The sequence below is a fragment of the Apteryx mantelli genome, chromosome 4, assembly GCF_036417845.1.
Source record: "Apteryx mantelli isolate bAptMan1 chromosome 4, bAptMan1.hap1, whole genome shotgun sequence".
NCBI lineage: Eukaryota > Metazoa > Chordata > Aves > Apterygiformes > Apterygidae > Apteryx > Apteryx mantelli.
Window position 1 is genome coordinate 50,972,224 of NC_089981.1, and position 20,070 is coordinate 50,992,293.

General features: G+C 42.8%; 1 protein-coding gene across 3 annotated transcripts in view; it reads left to right on the top strand.

Annotated features, from left to right (window-relative positions):
* Nucleotides 1–20,070, top strand: part of SLC8A3 (solute carrier family 8 member A3) — a 136,390-nt gene that overhangs the window by 14,276 nt on the left and 102,044 nt on the right. For all 3 annotated transcript variants that reach the window (XR_010884019.1, XM_067295566.1, XM_067295567.1), the window contains exon 2: nucleotides 6,584–8,395. Coding sequence is in view for 2 of the 3 variants with exons in the window: in XM_067295566.1 (XP_067151667.1) it covers nucleotides 6,630–8,395 (1,766 nt within the window). In the remaining variant the exon portion in view is untranslated. The remainder of the gene's footprint in view (nucleotides 1–6,583; nucleotides 8,396–20,070) is intronic.

Consider the following 20,070-nt stretch of genomic DNA (forward strand, 5'->3'; position numbering starts at 1 on the left):
CTCTCCATTGTGAGCTGGCCTCTCAAAAGTAATACAAAACACCTTCAAAAAGACAACAGAAAGATTGTTAATATTAATGAAAACAAAAAAATACATCCATATCAGAGCAGATAATACTGCCTTTTAAGCATTAGGATGGCCTTCTGTCAGCCTAAATAGCAGGTTTTGTCTTCTGGATATAAACAATGCTACATTTATGTAGAGAAAAATGAAAAGGGTTACATTCTTGCTGTCTCTTATACTGAGGAATCTCAGAAACATGAGCACGTGTCGGAAATTGAACTGCAAGCACACTGTGGCTCCCAAGGAGACTGCATGCTGGCTGAGCACAGCATGGCCTATGCTGTAAATAAGGGCTGTTCTAGGGAGCATGGCTGTGTCCACCCACTGAAGGTTTTCCTTCAGTGTCTGCCTCCCTGTTGTTTACAAGTTTGTGCACGGAGCATACACCGTTACTCCCTTGGATATGCAGCTTCTATAATATATAAATGCATATTGACACAAAGGACCTTTCTGGGGTAGCTGTGTGCATGGGTATTCCCTCTGGTGGGCTGGAAAGTATTCCTTTGGCCTAAACTTGCCATCTGAGGTTTGTGGAGGTTGACAGCCACTGTTCATGTTGACTTCTGGCATGGCTGAAAGCTTTCTCCCAGCCCAGTATGCAGGAAGCTAGGCATGACTCTGGCCAAGCCAGGACCCTTCTGCTGCAGTCCTGAAGCGGGCTTCTGTTCTGGGCCTTCATATCATCTGCTGCTGGCCTCTGCAGCAGCTGGTCCTCGCTCTCAGGGTCGTGTTTTGGGTGCTTAGGTGAGGCATGGACGCTGGGAGCACTGGTCTTTGCAGCACATCTAAAGAGATCTAAGACAGCTGTAATTTTCCAGCTGGAGTGAGAGTGAAAAAATACAATGCCCAGCCAGTCAAGTGCAGAGCGTGTGGAATTGGGAGAGAACAATTAAGTATAGGCACAAAGGTTAGCTATTAATGGCACTGCTTTTCCAGAAGCATCTTGAATACTAAAATACAGAAAAAACATCACGGACCAGTTCCCATGGCAAGTTGGGTGTTTTGAGACTGCTTCTAACCATACATAGACTTGTGCTCCATTTATGTCATCCTCTGGGATCACCTAATGCAACTGGATGGATGCTACATCCCATCATTACAGCAGTTCTATAAGAAATTACTAACCCTCAGGTTTCATGTCTATTAACACCCATTTGTCTTGCTAGAATGGTAGGAACTATTCATGCTAGAAATGAGACTCCAGCTTGTAAATATTAAAAGACTTGCTGCAAGAGCCTGTTTTCTTCCAGTAGGTTTTTGCATGATCTTGAGAGAAACAAGGCTGCTTTTGACAGATATAGAGGGCCTTATTCTGTAGGCAGCTAATTCTGTTGCTGTAATTCCCAGGTTTTTCAACATGTGGAGCACAAAGCAACAAGCACCTGTTGCTCCCTGCCATAACTTTTCTGCAGAGTCAAACTACAGAGGTATATCATGGACTGAGCATGAGTTATGGAGCTTTTCTCCACATGAAATATAGCTGATGTGGTACTAGGGACTAAAACTACCTATTGCTGTACAATAATCTATGTAAAATGAGCTTGGGAGTCATCAGTTGTGTTCCTATCAGATAGGTGCCTGCTGTCAACATGTTTCCTATGTTGGAAATTTTCATTTGTCTAACAAAATGGATATAGTTACACTGCTCTGGCTTTTGCATTGTGAGTAAATTTTAACTTACACTTTGGGTACTATTGTAATGATGAGCAAAGGGCTAAATAACATTTGAATGGAGACAATTGAAAATATATTTTGTTTTCCGTTAAATATTTTGTTATGGTTTTATTTTGGGGGAGGGAGGAGTGTGAATTAGGAATAATACCTCTTCTGCAAAAACTAGATTACTTGTGTTCTTTGACAGAAAGGCTATAATTTCAATTTTTGCTGATGGTTATCAAAAAATGTGTGCTCAATCAGAAAGCTTTTGTGTGTTCTGGAGTTGAGGAATGTGAGGTAATTTTTTCCTTTTCTGACCAACCTTGTTATTAAGGTGAGCCTCATTTCTGTCTCCTCCAGCCTAGAAGTGGGGAGTGCTGCAATAACCACTAATAGCTGTACTGTATCTGCCCTGTTCTGGGACAAATGATTGCCAAGCAGACAAAACCCTTGATCTTGAGATGTCTGTATCTGTACCTAGTGCAGCGCCCAAGCCTGAGCGGGGCTAACCCAGCAGTCTTTCATAATCAGCAGCATTTCCTTGCTAGTCCAGAGTCAGGGAGAGAGAGTATGTATGACCACAAATATACTCAGTGTGTCTGATTTATTTGGGGGGTGGGAGGGAGAGCAGAAGGAGAGGGAAATGCCAGATGACCTGATTTTATTTGCAGACAAAATCCAAAGATTCTATTTTTGATGGTGGCTTAAGGGGAGTTTTGGCTAAATAAGAAATGAATAGAAACTTGGAGCTTTGCTTTTGATTTTGTATTTATTGACAGTGATCTTCAGAACTTGGTATGTGGAGGATATGTGTTAACAGCAATCAGTGTGTTATCCTACCTCCTGATTAGATTTCTTATTGTGAACACTTTCTTTTGAAAATATCCCTGCCATTAGAGTCATGTGGGTAGCTGTATACAAAAAGCTAAATTTTAAGGTATAACCTTCCCAGCTTTCTACCTCTTTATAGACCAAGAGCACACAAAACATCAGCATTCTGAAACTCAGCTATTGTAAGAGGTATAACTAGCTTGATAGTTGTTTGAAGTCATTTTCCATCTCAGGTCTAATGTGACAATATCTCCCAAGCGCAAACCATGCTACTTTCTGGACTGTCTCCAAAAGTATTTCAAGAACTGATCCTTTCTGTTTATGGATTTTATTTATGGATTTATGGATCACTTGGCCATTGTCAGCTCTTGTAGAATAAGGCATTCTCCCTGCTAAAATAGCTGTTATGCATCTTCCCCAGAGCCTTCCTACTGAACACTAGCTTGTTCTGTTGCACTGATGCTTTCAGCTTTTTGTCTCTGTTGCATTGATTGAATGCTTTCATAACTTATCCTACCAGATAGGAGAAATATCCCTCTGTACCACTGCCTTTATTCGCATGTACTCCATGGGATAGTGATAGCAGGCACAGATCTGTGTGAGCAGAAGATGTCTGATATCAAAGAGGTGGCAGAAATCAACAGACTCATGATCCTAATGGTGTCAAGCTGAAGATCACTCAATACTAACTGACTTTCCGCTATTGCTGCAGTCTCCTGTTGTTTGTATCCCACACAGCCAAGGCAGTGACGTAGTTGGACTTGCACCTCCCTGTACCAGGTGTGGATTTGCTGTTTTGTTGGACTGAAATAGGAGGAATGACACTGACTCCTCCTGGGTGACTTGCTGTGACTCAGGACTGTGCTCCAGACCTGCCTGCCAGATGAAGGCTCGATCCTCAGAGCAGGACTCCTGCTGAAGGGTAGATCATGCTACAGTTAGCCCTGTTGAGATCAATACCGTTACTTAAAGGAAGGATGGGGAATGTCTCTACTTCATTCTGGGGAGGCCAGAGCTACACAGATCCCCTCCAGCGATTTCTGAACTGAGTTTAGTAGATATATCTGAGGGCAAAAGTGGATCTTGTATAAGCAACATGGCTGACCTAGAGTTAGAGTGTGAATTTTAACTCTTCTATCCTCTGACTTCTGACTGTTAAAACTGTTACCTCAGTGTTTTATTAGCAACAGTGTTAAAATCTAATAGTCTGTTCTGTGTTATAAAGTTCTTTTACACCAATTCCCAAGGGAAGGGGGGCAGGGGTAAGAATGCTCCACTGTGTTTTTTAGATTGGTTAGGTTAATGCTTTTTGTATTACTGAAAGCATTTTAAAATCTTATCAGACAGTGTCTCTATGGGCAAAGTTCCTGTTGATTTCACTGGGGAATTTTATCAGTGTCAAAGAATTGCAGGATGGGTCATTGTTGTATTGTATTAGAAAATGATTTTGACCTCCACTTAACATTGAGATGTTCATCAAAGCAAATGAAAACCAGTGAAACAACTTGCTGCCAAATTCTGAGATTTTACTCTACAACCCGTAACTTGAGTTTGGAGTTTCAAAAGTATAAACAGAAGCTACCTCTGATAGAGGTTGTTTTTGAAATCATGCACAATTAGTTTGAGGAATAATCAGTAGACTTACCCTCTGCTTAAAATCAAATTAAAAATTAAAAAAGAACTGGCAAAGTCTGGAGTGTTTTGAGGAATGGCTAGCAATAGAAACCATTACAGCCTTATATAAGGTAGACAGATAGTGTTAATTACAAAAGGTGGCTGTACCACAGAGAGGGAAGTTGGTGGTAGCAGTGATTTATTTCAGAGGGCAGTGTAGTCATTGTACTCTTCCTAGACAAGATTCTGAATTAAGTGATACTTAGATTCTTAAGTCATTTTTGAAGCCAAATTTAGGCACTTGAGTCACATAGATGTTTTTGAAATTATTCCTGTCTTTCCGACAGCCCTTTCTACATGACTTACCTTGGAAGACACAATGCCTACTGGCTGCTGTACAGTTAACTAGACTCGGGGAACTGGAAGAGTCAAGAGGTTGGTGGATACCTGCCAGCAATTGCAGTGCAAAAAAAGGATGATCTGATGTGCCCTGGGTGTATTGGAGCTACTGTGCGCATGCAGTTGATCTGTGCATGCACCTTGAGTCAGAGGCACCTGGAACATGTCTTCTTTACTGTGCATGTGCACACATCTACCTTGCAGCCCGAATGTCCTGGGCTTGCTGCATACAGTTACTCTGCATGTGTACTGTGGCCCTTTCTCAGGGATTTCCCAACATCCTACTGCTAGAAATTTGGCAAAATATCATGCAAAAAGGAAAGGGAACCAAAATGGCAGAGTCAAACTATACCCAAGTTGTACATATTGGATAGCTCAGTCTTCCCTGTCACCCTGAGCTATGCAGACAGCGAAGCATTTTAAAAAGACAGCAGGGCTGGTGCTGGTGCAGCCTAACAATGCTCACTGGGACTGTGGTTCCTCGGATCCCTGGGGGTTCAATCAAGCACCACATCTAGGGTGAAAAGGAAGATAAGTAGACATTTGAGAAAGCTAATGTGGGAGAATCTGTCTCCTTTGAATTAATCCAGGTGACATGAAATGTATTATTTTTTCATATCAAGGGTGTTTGATATGGATTTGTGATCCTGATAGTGCATAATCAATTCTCTTCCCTCTGCTGGGCTTTGTCAGGAACAGTTTTGTTCATTTGCAGTCCTTGTTCATGCTTTTCTTCCTGTTTTGCTTGTCTTTATAGATTTTTATCTGAAAGTTGAAAACATTTTTGTTGATGTCGGGGAGATTGCACCTGCTTTTGAGAAGATGCAAGTGACACAACATGATGATAAAATAACCATTTGAGATGCATTTGTTAATGCTGATAACATTAAAATGCTGCCTGGAATACATACAGTGCAAGGGGGAAGGGGAGGGACCTTCTGAAGTGTTCAGGGGCCATTTCATCTCTTTGAACTGTAGCCATCTGAAGGTTAGGCATGTGCTCTAAACTGGCTGTCTGGGCACCCTCTGTAGACCAAGGAAAGAGAGGAGAAAGGATTAAATCCCTTCTGGAGATGTGTGTCTTAAATACATCTTTCAGGTCAGATTGGGGTGGGACACAAGGACTGTCCCCTGGAAGTGACTGTCTCTTTCCACTGACTACAAAGAGAGACTAGGTGACTTCTTTTAACTTACTGCTCAAGCTTTAGATAGTTACAGTAGGGGGAAAGAATGCCAGGCCTACTGATTTAAGAGTACAAATCTCAATGACAGTTAGTGGGAGCTGAGACTCTTGAACCTTCCAAGTGTTTTAGATAATGCTGCTATTAAGTTTGATGTTTCCTGTGAGATACTTGGCTGTGTCTGGGCTCACAAACCTTGTGATTTGTCAGTTACTAATACTGAGACCAAGTTCTTCCAGAGGCTGGTTATAAAGGAAAGAGAATAGTATGGTTCATGACAAGGTGAAGGGCTGAGAATCCAATCTTAACTGATCAGTAAGTCCTTGGCCACCATGGTACCTCATAACTGAGTTATGTCTTACAAACAGAGTTTCATTTGGAGACTGCTCAGTGGCCAAAGATGGTGCTTCTTTTGTTGCTGGTGATTCCTTGATTTGTCTCATGCCCTGGATGGTGAGACAGGGGAGCCATTAGATTTGGTTTCTTCTGCTGAGTTCAAGAGCTATGTTCTGGATAACACCGTGGCATCATTAGATGACTAGTAGCTGAGTGCTCAGTATTCCAGCTACATATGTTGTAGGCCAAGAATGGGGTATTATGTACAGTTTTCCTCCGAGCTACTTTTTTAGCAATTCATCTTCATCTGTTAGGCCTGTAAATACTGCAGTTTGTTAGAGTTACCAGCTAACGGTAAATACCTTCTTCAAAGTGACAGAGAGACAACCCATGCATCTCTACCAGTCCTCTTCAGTGGTGAGATACTGAAGCGCGTATGGGCAAATGTTGCATCTTCCTTTTCTCTCATGCTTCCCTCCACCCTCTCTGTTTTTTTTTTCCAGGTTCTCGGCCTTTTTGGATCTACACAGTGGAAGTTGCATCTTGTGTATGGCGTGGTTAAGCTTGCAGCCTCTCTCCTCGGCCTTCCTCCATTTTGGGCTGGTTACTTTTGTGCTGTTTTTGCATGGTTTGCAGGTGGATGCTGGCCTGACGGGAGACTCAACCAGTTCAGTACAAAACAGTTCATGTTCAGGATCTTTTGACTGCAAGGAGGGTGTTATCCTTCCAATATGGTACCCAGAAAACCCATCCCTTGGGGACAAAATTGCCCGGGTTATTGTATACTTTGTAGCACTGATCTACATGTTCCTTGGAGTCTCCATCATTGCAGATCGTTTCATGGCATCTATAGAGGTCATTACATCACAAGAGAAAGAAATCACAATTAAGAAACCCAATGGAGAGACTACAACAACCACCATTCGGATTTGGAATGAAACTGTTTCCAACTTGACCCTCATGGCTCTGGGCTCTTCTGCTCCTGAGATCCTTCTATCACTGATAGAAGTATGTGGGCATGGATTCATAGCTGGAGACCTGGGGCCTTCCACGATTGTTGGCAGTGCTGCTTTCAATATGTTTATCATCATTGCCATCTGTGTCTATGTGATCCCTGATGGGGAAACCAGAAAGATAAAACACCTGAGGGTTTTCTTTGTCACAGCTGCATGGAGCATTTTTGCTTACATTTGGTTGTACATGATCCTTGCTGTCTTCTCTCCAGGTGTGGTTCAGGTCTGGGAAGGTCTGCTCACACTTTTCTTCTTTCCCCTTTGTGTCCTTCTGGCTTGGATAGCAGATAAACGTCTGCTTTTCTATAAGTATATGCACAAAAAATACCGTACTGACAAGCACAGGGGCATTATCATAGAATCAGAAGGTGATCACCCTAAGGGAATTGAGATGGATGGCAAGATGATGAACTCCCACTTTCTGGATGGAAACCTAGTGACTGTGGAGGGGAAGGAGGTAGATGAATCTCGCAAAGAGATGATTCGGATCCTTAAGGACCTGAAGCAGAAGTACCCAGAAAAGGACTTGGACCAGCTAGTAGAAATGGCTAACTACTATGCCTTGTCTCATCAGCAAAAGAGCAGAGCTTTTTATCGCATTCAAGCTACCAGAATGATGACTGGAGCTGGAAATATTCTGAAGAAACATGCAGCTGAGCAAGCCAAGAAGAGCACCAGCTTGCATGAGGTGCAGCCAGATGAGCCTGAAGAATTCATGTCCAAAATTTATTTTGACCCATGTTCCTACCAGTGTCTTGAGAACTGTGGTGCCGTTCTCCTGACAGTGGTGCGGAAAGGAGGGGACATGTCCAAGACCATCTATGTGGACTATAAAACAGAGGATGGCTCTGCCAATGCTGGTGCCGACTATGAGTTCACAGAGGGGACTGTTGTCCTGAAATCAGGGGAGACCCAGAAGGAGTTCTCTGTGGGAATTATTGATGATGACATCTTTGAGGAGGATGAACATTTCTTTGTGCGGCTCAGTAACCTGCGTGTGGTGGAGAGTGAGGAACATCCAGAGCTCAGTAACTCCATAAACACAAAGGCCATACTGGCCTCTCCTTGTGTGGCCACAGTGACTATACTGGATGATGACCATGCTGGCATCTTCACATTTGAATGTGATGTTATACATGTCAGTGAGAGCATTGGTGTGATGGAAGTCAAAGTCCTAAGGACATCAGGTGCTCGGGGTACAGTCATAGTGCCATATAGGACAGTAGAAGGGACAGCGAAAGGAGGTGGAGAGGATTTTGAAGACACTTATGGGGAGCTGGAGTTCAAGAATGATGAAACTGTGTAAGTACCCCATTAATTTCTGTTCCTGGGTCTAGTTTTAGTGTTTAACCCTACATTTTCCCTCCATTACAGGTGAATGCTGACAAGGGACAGGCTACTTTCTTCAGCTTCCCTTCAGTTTCCCTACTTACCTCTTTCAGGCAAGAACCGACAGCAGGATTCAAGAGCTCAGAATCTCTTCTCCCTTCCCTCTTGGGAACAACAAACAAAGGCTTAGAAATATTGTGGGAGTGGGAAGAAAATATATTATCCTCTGAGAGCCTGTACTCAGAATAACGGGTTAATTGTGAGTAAAGGCAGAGAGAGAAGAAAACAGGTGAAGCTTTCACCTGGCTGGGCAAATATGGGAAAGCCTCTAAATGTGTGAGTAAAATCTTTTTGAAAACCCAACATAGAGGGCACAGGAGTTTCTTAATAACCTCAGATGAAAAGTGTGCAACAGGTATTCCCAGGCAAGCAAAAGCTGCTTAGTAGACAGGGGGCTTTCTTTTCACAAGAGCAACACATCATATCTGTCTCCCTAGGCTGCCAGTGCAACTTGCAGGTCGATGTGGTAGCTAATTCATAGCACAGGCACAGTTGCAAGCTGTTCTGCTGGACTTGTACAATCATTCCAGCCTTTATGTCGCTGTGGTCTACCCATATCCCCCCCCCCCCCCCCAACCTTGGCTGTCTGTTCTTTTGCTACCTGTGGCTTTTTCCCCTTACAAAATACCATGGCAGTTGGCAATAATGCTCTTAAAGCACTGCAGCTCGCAGACTGTCCATGTAGCTCCATGACCCAGTGTTTTCATACAGAATAAAGAAGGGAAGCAGAATAGCCTGAACTGGTCCTGTTAATTCAGCTCTTATTGCCTACGAAGTAGCTGATATGCTGGTAGGAAGTAATAAAGACCAGAGAGGCGATAATGTCTAATTACTTTAAGTACCTGCTGTTAACATTAGTGGGGAAGGAGAAAAATCCCTTAGCAGAGTAGAGAGAGGGAGGGGGTGTGGACCTGGTGCTAAAATCGCTATTGTTAAGTGCCTAGGTTCCTCTTGTTAACACCTAATCACTTGAGCTATCAAAGGAAGAATTGTGCAGACTTGCAACTGGCATCAGAGAAAGGAAACCTCTGTACCAAGCCTCCCTATACAGTACCCCAAAAGATGTTAATATTTAAATGCTATGGAATAGAGATGTTCTAATTCAATAGCAACTTCTGCCTTGACCGCTAAACCACTTAATCCAGCTAATATCTACAGTCCTGATGCTTGATTCTAGTGTGTGTTCTTTCCGTTCCTGTTTGGCTGGATTCAGCCATGATCAAAGATGGAAAAGGATCCACTGTTCTCATCTGGCCTCTCCAGGAAGATGGGTCAGGCAGGTTAGTCTCCTTAATTGAGCCTCAAGCTGATTTCTCTAGAGAAAGGGAAGAAGAATGTTAGCTGTGTGATTACAGTCTCTTGTGAGGAGACTATCTAAAATATGGTGGATACTACCATGCTCCAGACAGGTCTTCAAGAAAACAGACTTTACGACCCAGCAGTGAAAGGCCAGCAGGTTTGGCTTACCAGAGAATAACCCCACAAGCCATTTCACTCCAAACTGTGCTCCCTTTCTTTCATCTCCCTGTTGATGGAAGGCTTCCTTTTTTCTTTGAAGAGTGTGACAAAACATACCCACATGGATGCCTTACGTGGCTTAAAATAAATGATGTGCAGTAGAGCCATGAGCATCCTTGTAGGTCAAACTCTTAAAAATTTAGGCTGGTCCAGACAACAGATACAAGCAGGATGCTTAATGCTGTGGTTTGTGACCCAAAGAGGATGTCCTGGAGCACAGCTGAGGCCTTTGTGTTGTACTTAAATTGTGCCCACATCTAATGCATTACGGTGACTTTCCCTTCTACTTCAAAAGGCCTTTGGGAACAAAGCCTCCTAATTACAGGGGAGTTACTCTACCCTTTAGGACACAGTGACCATGGAGACCATGCTGCTAACAGAGATGAGTTTCTTTTGAAACTAGAATTAGTATAGCTAGCTGAGCATAGTGCTTAATCAAACTAATAAGCTTAACAAGGAGGTGAAACACACTAGCTTGACCATGTAGTTCAGCAGGCTACCTTTATTCACACCAAGGTTTCATTCCAACTTGCCAGGTCTTCTGGGAATGGAGTCCTGAGCTAGAAGCATATGAAGTTTTCAGTAATTATCCTTTGGCCCCTAAACTCAGTAAACACCGTTTAGTTGCTATACTTTACAAGTTCTATCCAAGAGGCAGGTGAATACAAACACAGAAACTTGCAAGAACTGAAGCTTGGGTTTAGTCTCTTCCTCCGTTTTTGTTTTCTAAATCTGAATGAGGAAAAATAATTTTGATAACATATTCAGGCTACAAACAAATTAGAGGCAATTCAGATCTGAATTTGGAGTTTGGACCCATATTCCACTATTCCTACAATAAGTGTCTAGTTTTGGTCACCTCTAGTTTATAGAGATGTGTGGATATGGTGTTTGGGATAGTTTGGCTTAGTTTGGGATAGTCTGATACTGACTGATAGGCTACTGGTAGTCTGGGCTGACCCAGATGACAACATGTGAATGACTGGTCACTGTATCACTTCAAGGCTGTATGAAGACACTGGGTCACTGAACAGCCTGGGGGTTGCCTTGTTGAATATTCTGGGGAGTACTTTTTAAATGCCTTGCTGCTGAGGGGAATCCACTGCAAGGTATTAACATCCCATACATGCTGAAGGGATAACTGAGGAGCCACAAAATCCAACACAGAAGAGAGGGAAAAGCAGGAAGTTTAAAATAGTCAGTGGACAATGCTAAGGACAGGGGACCAGAAAGCAATGAAAAGTATGTGTTCCCCTCTTCAGTCTAGTGATTGGGCTCTAATATAGGAAAGGGGAAACTTGGGCAGTAGTTTCTGTTCTGGTGCAGGAGCAATTTATGATTTTACGCATACTTGATATGGATTCCTTGCCTCCTTCACTGTCATTCTCCTCATGGAGCCCTTTTTTAAAAGATCTTTGACCCATGGAGGAAGCAAGTGAATTAACACCATCTTGCAAACACATAAGACAGTGCTAAGCTTTACTGTGGTTATGCATGTATGCTGAGGAACTGCAGAACTGCAGCCACAAAGAAAGCCCTGATCAGTGTAAATTGAAGGAGGGTAAAAACTTCAGTTTACGCTCTCAGCTCGTGCATTAAAAACTTCAGACTGTGTTCTGCAGCAGCAGACCCTTAAGTATAACAATGTCTAAATTAATCTGAGGGTCACTGAATTACACAGCAACTTTGAGATTAAGCTGTTGGAGAGACACTGTGATCTACCAAATTCCCAGGGCTAATGTTCTGGTGATGCTTAGAGCGGGCACTTTCCCTGAAAAATAACAGCAAAGGGAACTTCACTTAAATGTAATGAGATAAAATAAACTATCTGAGGGTTGATTTTTAAGAGGCTTTCCCTAAGGAATGTGGGACTAAAAACAGATGAGTTGATGCATAAATTACAGAATGAGAGGGAAATGGATCCTGCCACCGGGTCTTGCTTACTGCCTCTGTGATTCTTTCTAGACTAACATGGTCAAAGTTTCCTTACTCACGTTTGGGTGGGAGCACAAAGAAAGCAGGCTGAAATGAGGAGGCTTGAAATAATGCAGTTATTACTGAAATATTGTTTTATGCAATGTGTGTGTGTATGGATATGTATGGGTGTTGGGTAGCTATAAATCACAACATGTAATCCTGTACAGTCATCTCTTGAGAATGGAATTGATCATATCTCAAATATTTGATTCTGCTGCAGCTTTTTCAATACATTTGTTATTTCTGAATTCCTGTGAGGGTCAGATATGAACTAAGCAGCTGAAGTAGGATCCTGGTTCTCTTGTTCACTAAAAGGAAACTCTCAAGAGATCAAGTCCAAAACTTAGATTTTTTGCAAGATGACTAAACACTTTTCTATTAAACATTTTTGTGTGGAAATAAGTGTTGGGTTCTTGGAGATGTGAAAAAGCAAAAGAGGGATTGATCTAGATGCTTTATCATGTCCAAGCAATACAGAAAACATCAGGAGCCAACAGCAAAAAGTCAATTGGATTTTAAAGGATTTTCTTTTTGCATAATAAAAGGAACTTTCAGCCAGTCAGGAGAGGAAAACTGTTTAAACTCGTATGGAAATTGATCTCTGTCTTGCTTTAGAAATTTTAGGAAGATACATAAAGTACCAGTAGTGAATTGATATGCTGGGTAGAAGACAAAGGGCCAAGTTCTGCTGTGACCATGTCATTTGCTGAAGCTATACTGAATTATATTTTAGGCCAAGAGACCTACTTAGTTGCTTGTCTGTGTTGCTGTTTTCTCAAGCATTTATAGGATCTGCAGCCTCCTAGAGATGTAGCTAGCCGTCTGCCATGAGTCCATAGTTCTCTAAGTATTGCCTATGACTCAGAAGGAATGGGGTGTTGAGAGAAGCTGTGGCGTTAAACTGTTATTAAATGGTCTGCAAAATCTCTCTGCAAAGGTAGCATGGCTGAACTTTCAGGTAATGTGTGGAAACCTATAGTCATTTCTCTATGTATGTTATGCAGAGCTCTCAGTGATAGAAGGGCAAACTCCTCTATTTATACGGATACTTTTGGAGACAAAAATATGAAGACCACCTTGGTAGGCAGTGAGATGTTTTTTGCCTTTGGTCTTCAGAGTTTGGGGAGGAAGCTCTCTGTAAGTTACATGCTGCCTTCTTCTATGGCTTTTCCCCAGAGGAGCACCTAAGCTGTTGTGTGCATGGCTATGGCTGCTCTACTGAATCTCTGTGCCTGTGGGATACATGATCCTTGGCCAGGGACCTGTCCTATCTCTGAGTGTATGCTTAGCTCAGTGGGGCTGACCCTGCAAAGTGCTGCCACAACACCAAGTGATGGAAAACTGCATGCCTTTCTTCCTATTTGGGTCTTCAGACATTTTCTGGCAGGAGCATTGTTCACTCAGAATGCAGGGTGTGGGGAAAGGCATGAAGGCCAGAGCTGTGCTGGAGGTGGACCTCTCTGTGTCAAGTTCAGATTGCAGCTATGTCCCAAGTCTGGTGGCTGACAACTGCCCCATGCAGCCACCACTTGCTGCTGCTGCCCTCTCTCCTGGGTGTATTACCACACTTGTTTGGTGAGAAGGTCAGTATCTGTTCTTCCTTCTTTTCCACCCATGCTTGGACCCAGAAATATTTGGGCCCTAACCCCTAGCTCATAACCCTGATATGGTGGTTGTTAACTTGCCCCAGTAGCTCTGATGAAGGTGATAATGAAGAAAGGTGACTGGCAGTTACCTGTTTGAAGGAAACCGTACTGAAGTTTGGTGCAATTAATTGTCCTTCCTTTTTGCAATTCAGTGCTTGAGGAAACTGTCAGCTTAATTTTTTAATTTGATCACTTACACAGCCATGGCTATGGCATTTTGAGAGGAATGCTATTAATGATATTTAGCTCTTTTGCATGGCATCTCATCAGTAGATCTAACAGCACTTTGCAAAGGAGATTGAAGGTCATTATTCCCATTTTATAGATAGGGGAAAAATGCAGAGAAAGTGATTTCTCTTACCTATGGATTACCCTGCAGTTCAGAGGCAAAGATGGGAATAAAAAATATCTCCCTGAGCTGCTGGCCAATGCTCTATCCAGAGGAGGGTCTGCCTACATTAAGCTTGTAATTTCATATGATTTAAAACTGCACTGAGTCTAGGCAGATTCATTGACCTCTCCCCAGCTATCACCAGGCAGCTTGTACAGATATAGGCAGTAGCTGAAATATTTTCCTACCTCCCCAAAACTGTCAACAGTAGCTATGATTTTGGGTGCTTATTTTCTTAAATTAAATTTGGGTCACATAACGTGGAGGTGTGCTGAATCTGGAGACCTTGGTTTGGCTTTATCAGCCATGGTGACTTGAATTAATGACCTAGGTGGTGAAGGGACTGTTTTTATAATCTAGTCTGAACTCTTGTTCAGTATCTTTTGTTCATTATGTGCTGATCCTAACAATTTGTGCTTGAAGTAGAACCTTCCTTGAAAAATCAAGCCTGAGTAGTGGGATTCCAGGCAGTGAGAATTTGCCATGCCAGGCAGACAGTTTCCTTCCCTCAGGACATGCTTCCTTCCCATTAGAGCTCTCTTTGGATTGAACTTTTAATGAAACCTCCAGACTCTTCTTCAGTCTGTCACCGTCTGTGGGTAAGCTCCTTCTGGCTTTCTCTCTCTGCCCCTTCACATAAATTAGAATTTCTTGGTTCCTATTTTAATCCAAATTAAGGAAAAATAGTACCATCTCTTCCCAGAGGGAGATAGTGGCAGTACAGAGAACACTGAAGTCTCACTTCAGAGGAGAAGCTCCAAGGCTATTCTGTGGCCTTGTTTAATGATTTCCTGAAGAGGCAAGAGACGGTCAATTTTATTTCCCATGTTTAGTTAGCCCACCTGTCCATCTGAATTCTTATTTGCTCCAGACAACAAGTTCTTTCTAGGCCTTGATTTAGTTACTGGTATTGACAGTCTCAGAGCTGGTCCCAGTTAAAAAACTTTCCCTCACCATGTTGTGGTGAAAGGCTGTTGTATTTAGTTCTTGCTCTGAAATTCTCTTTCATGTTAGTATTTTTAACAGTATCAATTTCTAATTTAACTGAAGTTATTTTTACATATACATATTCTGAGTTTCTGCTTTAGTCCTACTGGGAGTTCTAGGTAGTGTAGTAGTCTATGGGGGATTAGTATGAGGTGTCAGGGGACTGTTCCTGGAGTGTGTGTAAAATCAGCCCGTAGAAATGTGAGACTGTGAGACCATCCTCGGAAGAAGAGAAGCCCTGAACTGACCTTTACCTTCCCAGGTAGTTGAGATAGTTGACAGGTTTTGACCGGAGTTACTTGTCATCTGTCCATGAAGAAGGACAAATGACATCTTGTCTGAAGGACTGTGACTTGTTGCCCATCAAAGGAGGCATTTGTATGAGTTTATGCAACAGCATTAAATAAGGGGAGCCTGAGACCCCAGCTCAAAAGAGAGAAATGCAGTAGTGGTCAGTTTTCAGAGCTGCTATGTAGTCTCAGCTAACAGAGAAGTCACCAGAAACCTTTCAGATGCCTGAAGTACAAGACCCGATTCGGGGTGGGGGGGTGGGGGGGAGTGTTGAGGCAATATTGTAAAGGGCAGGGATATTCCTAATGAGAGCAAACACAGGGAAATTCCCTGTGCCAAACAGAACAACCAGGTTTGGGGTTTAAAAAAACAAGCAAACTTATACCGATCCAAGATAAAACTAGTTTACTGTGGCTTGAATGAGTTTTGCCTCCTTTACTCATTCTGACTCCTGTATTATTGCATGAAGCACCTTAGCAAATGAGTGACTTGTAGGCATGTACTTTACACACAGGTTGGCAGAGGCAGAGATCACGTTTATTCCCCCTTATAAAGAGGAAGAGAAGGCCATTGTTCAAATAATGCAGCCGCAGGCCTGAGATGAGATGGCGTTTTTATGCGTCTCACATCTGAATGTTAAAGGTAAGATTCAACATTGGTCTTCACCTCTGGATACCCAAGGAGAGAAATGGGAAGCAGACAGAACTGGATTTGCACACAGAGTTACCAGCAACCTCCTCTTTTGGGCAGGAGAAATGATCTGTCTTTGTGTGGAGAAGGAGGAAAGAAGGAAAGGCACTTAAAATAAATAAGACCTAGGGATGAGCATCATACTTCCTTCACTTGCTTTACATAATTTGCATTTGTGCAAGAGTAGCATAAGGCAGCGAGGTTGATGGGCTAGCATTTGAGATGCATTTGCAGATATGTTGTCCTTGGCATTACAACAGAGGTAAGATGTGCAAAATCTTCCGACATACACCAACTCTGCTCTGTGGAGACAGTGACAGAAGTAGGATATTAGTCTGTGATGAGGCTCAGACAATTTGCCCTTGAAAAGCAGGCAGTGGCTTTTGGGGTGCTTCAGTGCGCACTCTGAAAAAGTTCTGCAGGCTTTAACAAAAGGTGTAGAGGATGGCACAGAGTGTTTATGCTTTGCTTGTGTTGCCCACATCCTCCCTGTTATGCAACTGAGAAGTAGCAAGATACTTCACTCCTCCTCATGTCCCACTGACCTGTCAATATTGGGAAGATAACCACTGTGATACCGCATGAGCTTTGATTTGGGACAAGAAGAAAGATTGGAATTGAATGAAATGCTTCCAAAAGTCCTAAAGCACTGACAGATGGGACAACTGTTGCTGATTTAATCGGGTTCTTGTGGCTACTCCGTGTCCAACCACAAGTGCTAGCCAGCAAAGCTGTGCAAACCTTAGGTGGGGTCCTGACAAAAGCCCTGTTTTGGATACAGTCTGGTGTGCCAACAAAACTTTGCCTTTTATTTTGTGTGGGGACTGGAATAAGTTCCTGTGGCCAAAGTATGTTTTTGCTAGCATGATGCGTATCCAAATTCAGCATGCTTTGTCTGTATCTACTAGGTCTGGATACACTGGATGGGGCATACCAGAAGTTGGCTTTTGTGTACTATGCTAACATCCCTTGCAATATGTACTTATGCACTGGTACAAATACCCTAGCACAAAATTGGTCTCGAGTACCAAATTGCTAAATACTTACGATTTAGGATTAAACCAAATTAAAATAGTTTCCATGATGGTATGTATTCATATAGATAAAAATTCTTCCTGCTACACGAGTCCTCTTTTAGATGAAGTAGAGGTATTTATCTTTTTAAAGCAGGATTTTTAACCCATCTGGGCAAAGCTTGACATACCTGACATCACTCCAGCACAAGTATATATTTTTTAATCTAAAGTGGGAGTATTACTTACAGCATCACTGTGATGAGCCTGTGGTTTCTAACATACCAGAGTCCCAGCAAAGTTTCGAAGTTAAATGCGAGTGTATCATTTTCTTAAAGGGGAACGGCAGAGTTCAGAATCTCCTAAACCAGAGGTTCTCAAGCACATTCCTGATATGGCTAAACAGCAGCAGCTGCACTTGGTGAAAATAGCAGCTGTTTTAAATAAGAGATGTTTTACCTGTTAGTAGCAATGTGGCTTTTTTTTTTTTTTTTTTGGTATATATACTTTATTCATGTCAATATAAAAGCTAATGATAAGAGAATTTAACCATGCTGGGTAATATAAGCACTGTGAACCAAATTCATCCTCTGTTTAGCTGCAGTGAAGACAGCACATTTAAAGCTGGGAGGAATCTGGCCTTATACATATTTACAGATGTCTTGGCAGTTGGACCTTTGACAGATGAGACCCCTCAAGTCTCTGCTTAGATCCCAGTACTGGCTGCTGTTAGCATTTCAATTGAAGCCTGTCCCAGTGTTGAGCAGGCACTAGCTACTCTGAACACTGGGCCTTTTGGATGATTTATGCTAGAAAGTCAGCATGCTGGAAGTTTAAGCCTCAGATTTTGAACTAGGATCAGTTCTTTCCACCTGGGTTTGCAAGGCCTGTTCTTATGAGGCGAAAGGAAACATCTGCTAGACTGCTTCTAAGCCTGAGCAATCTCGGATGGAGCACGGCACCGCCTTGTCGTATCCGACTGTACCCTGTGACCCTGTTCTTCCTGAGTGCCTGCCAGCTCTCTGCTTACGGAGCCATTTCTCTCTTGAATGGCTCTGCCACAGGCCAGGCTGCAGTGCCCCTGCCCTTTCCAAAGCTTTCCTTCCTACTCCCAGCCTTGTGCTTGGCTGCCCCAGTCCACCTGGGTTCCCTTTACTCTTTGGCTGCCTGCTTTTCCTCTGTGCCTGGCTGCCTCCCAGCAGGGCAGAGTGAAGGGAGTGCCTGGAAATCCACCTTCCCTCTGGACTTTGGGTGTGTGTCAGCTTCCACTCTTTCCTTTTACTTTCAGAAATAATTTCACACCAGCTGCTCAGGCAGTGATTGATAGAAGCAACAAAAAACCTTTCCCTTCGCGAGCTCCTTCCAGATGCTGGTGGTGTTCAGCCATTCTGGGTATTATAGGAGCCCAGGATGAAATGCTATACCACATGTAAGTAAAAGCTATCGATCTGTTCTCATGATCTCTGCATCACTGAAGATCTTTGGTGTTTATAAATGATGCTGGGGAGAAAAGAGGGTGGTTTTTTTTCTCTCTTTAATGCTTACCTATCCAAATGGAGTTTCCAAGAGAGGTTGTTCCTGCCTTTGCTGAGGCTCTGTTGTGATGAGTGTGTCATAGATGGTTTGTCTACTGCTAGGCCTCTTTAGTCCTCTGTATAAAAGCATGCAGTTAAAATGAAATGTGGTAGGAATTACCTTTTGTGCCTTTGTGTATTTCTTTCAATGAGACAAGCAAGCCAAACAGCTCCCACCCTTATAAAAATCATCACCTGACCACTGTGCTGCTCTGCTTATATCCTATAAGAAAAAAGCATGATAAAACCATCAATATTTATTTAATTTAATTTAATAAGTTATCTCTGCCTTACATGTCTTTCCTGTTGAATTAAAATATCTCTTCTGTAGCTCAGCAGCTTGATCATGTTGGCTTGATACTTCTGTCTCCATCTCCTTTAGTAAAGACACGAGTGGACCACAGTGGTGTTTAGGAAGGATGTGTCAGGAGCAATATACTGTCAGTGCAAGACTAAATAAGCACTGAGCCATCTGTTTTCTAAGACATCAAACCCACTTTTTTTTTAAAATGCCCAAAGCCCTTTTGGGGTCTACTATGGTCAGTTTTGATAATTCATAGTAGTTTTCTCTTTCTTTAGTGGAGTTGGGGAATAAAAATGTGTGATTTGGCAGTTTTTCACAGATGTGTCCTGTTAGCTGACAACACCCGAGGTGGGCAGAGCGGTGAATAATTCAGAAGTGCAGCAAATGTACTATGTATGAGCAAGAACTGCTTGCCTAGCAGCCAGACTCCTGAATTTTGGGCAGTTGTATACTGCAGTTGCAGCACAGTACCTGAAAGATGTAACAGGGTGAAGTATATTAGACTCCTGCTAACACACGAGGCTGCAGCACTGTGGAAGCCTAAGCAGCTGTGTGCTTTATCTCGGTGGTAACTGTGGTGCATTTCCTATAAGAAGTTCTTTGTCTTCTATAATTAGCAAGTTCTTGGCATAACAGTCTTTCTTGCTCTTTTTGTGGCCTGACAGGTGGAATGGTGCTGGACGTGGAAGTGACCACAGTTTGTAAGAGTCAGAGCTGATGGCAGCTTCAGTAGGTCATTAGAATTTGTGGTAGGCAGCTGGTGCTGTTTTTCCCCTTGAGGTGACAAAAAAAATAGGCTCAGGGGCCTGATTATCCCATCCTTTTTATGGTACAGAACAGCAAAAAAAGGCACAACAGATGTGACATCTGCCCTGGATGACAGTATTTTGTAGACAGCAATCTCAGAGCATGTGAGCAGTAGTATGGGGTGATTTCTTAGTGTGCAGTCCTCAGAGGAGAGGGTAAAGAGCAAAGGACCTGTTGCCTGGGCTGTACTCCCTCTGCCTGCCTGGTGTTTCTCAGGTGTTTGGAGAGCATCAGTAGCTGGCCAGTTTCCTGCTTCTCAAGGAATAATGCAGCCTTATCATGCCTTTCCCTGAGCTCTGCAGGGGAAGGTCCCACAGGTGACTCAATGTGCAGTTCTTCTGGCCGATTGGGAAGTCAAGGAGGTGTGCTGCGGAAGTGCAGAGATGGCTA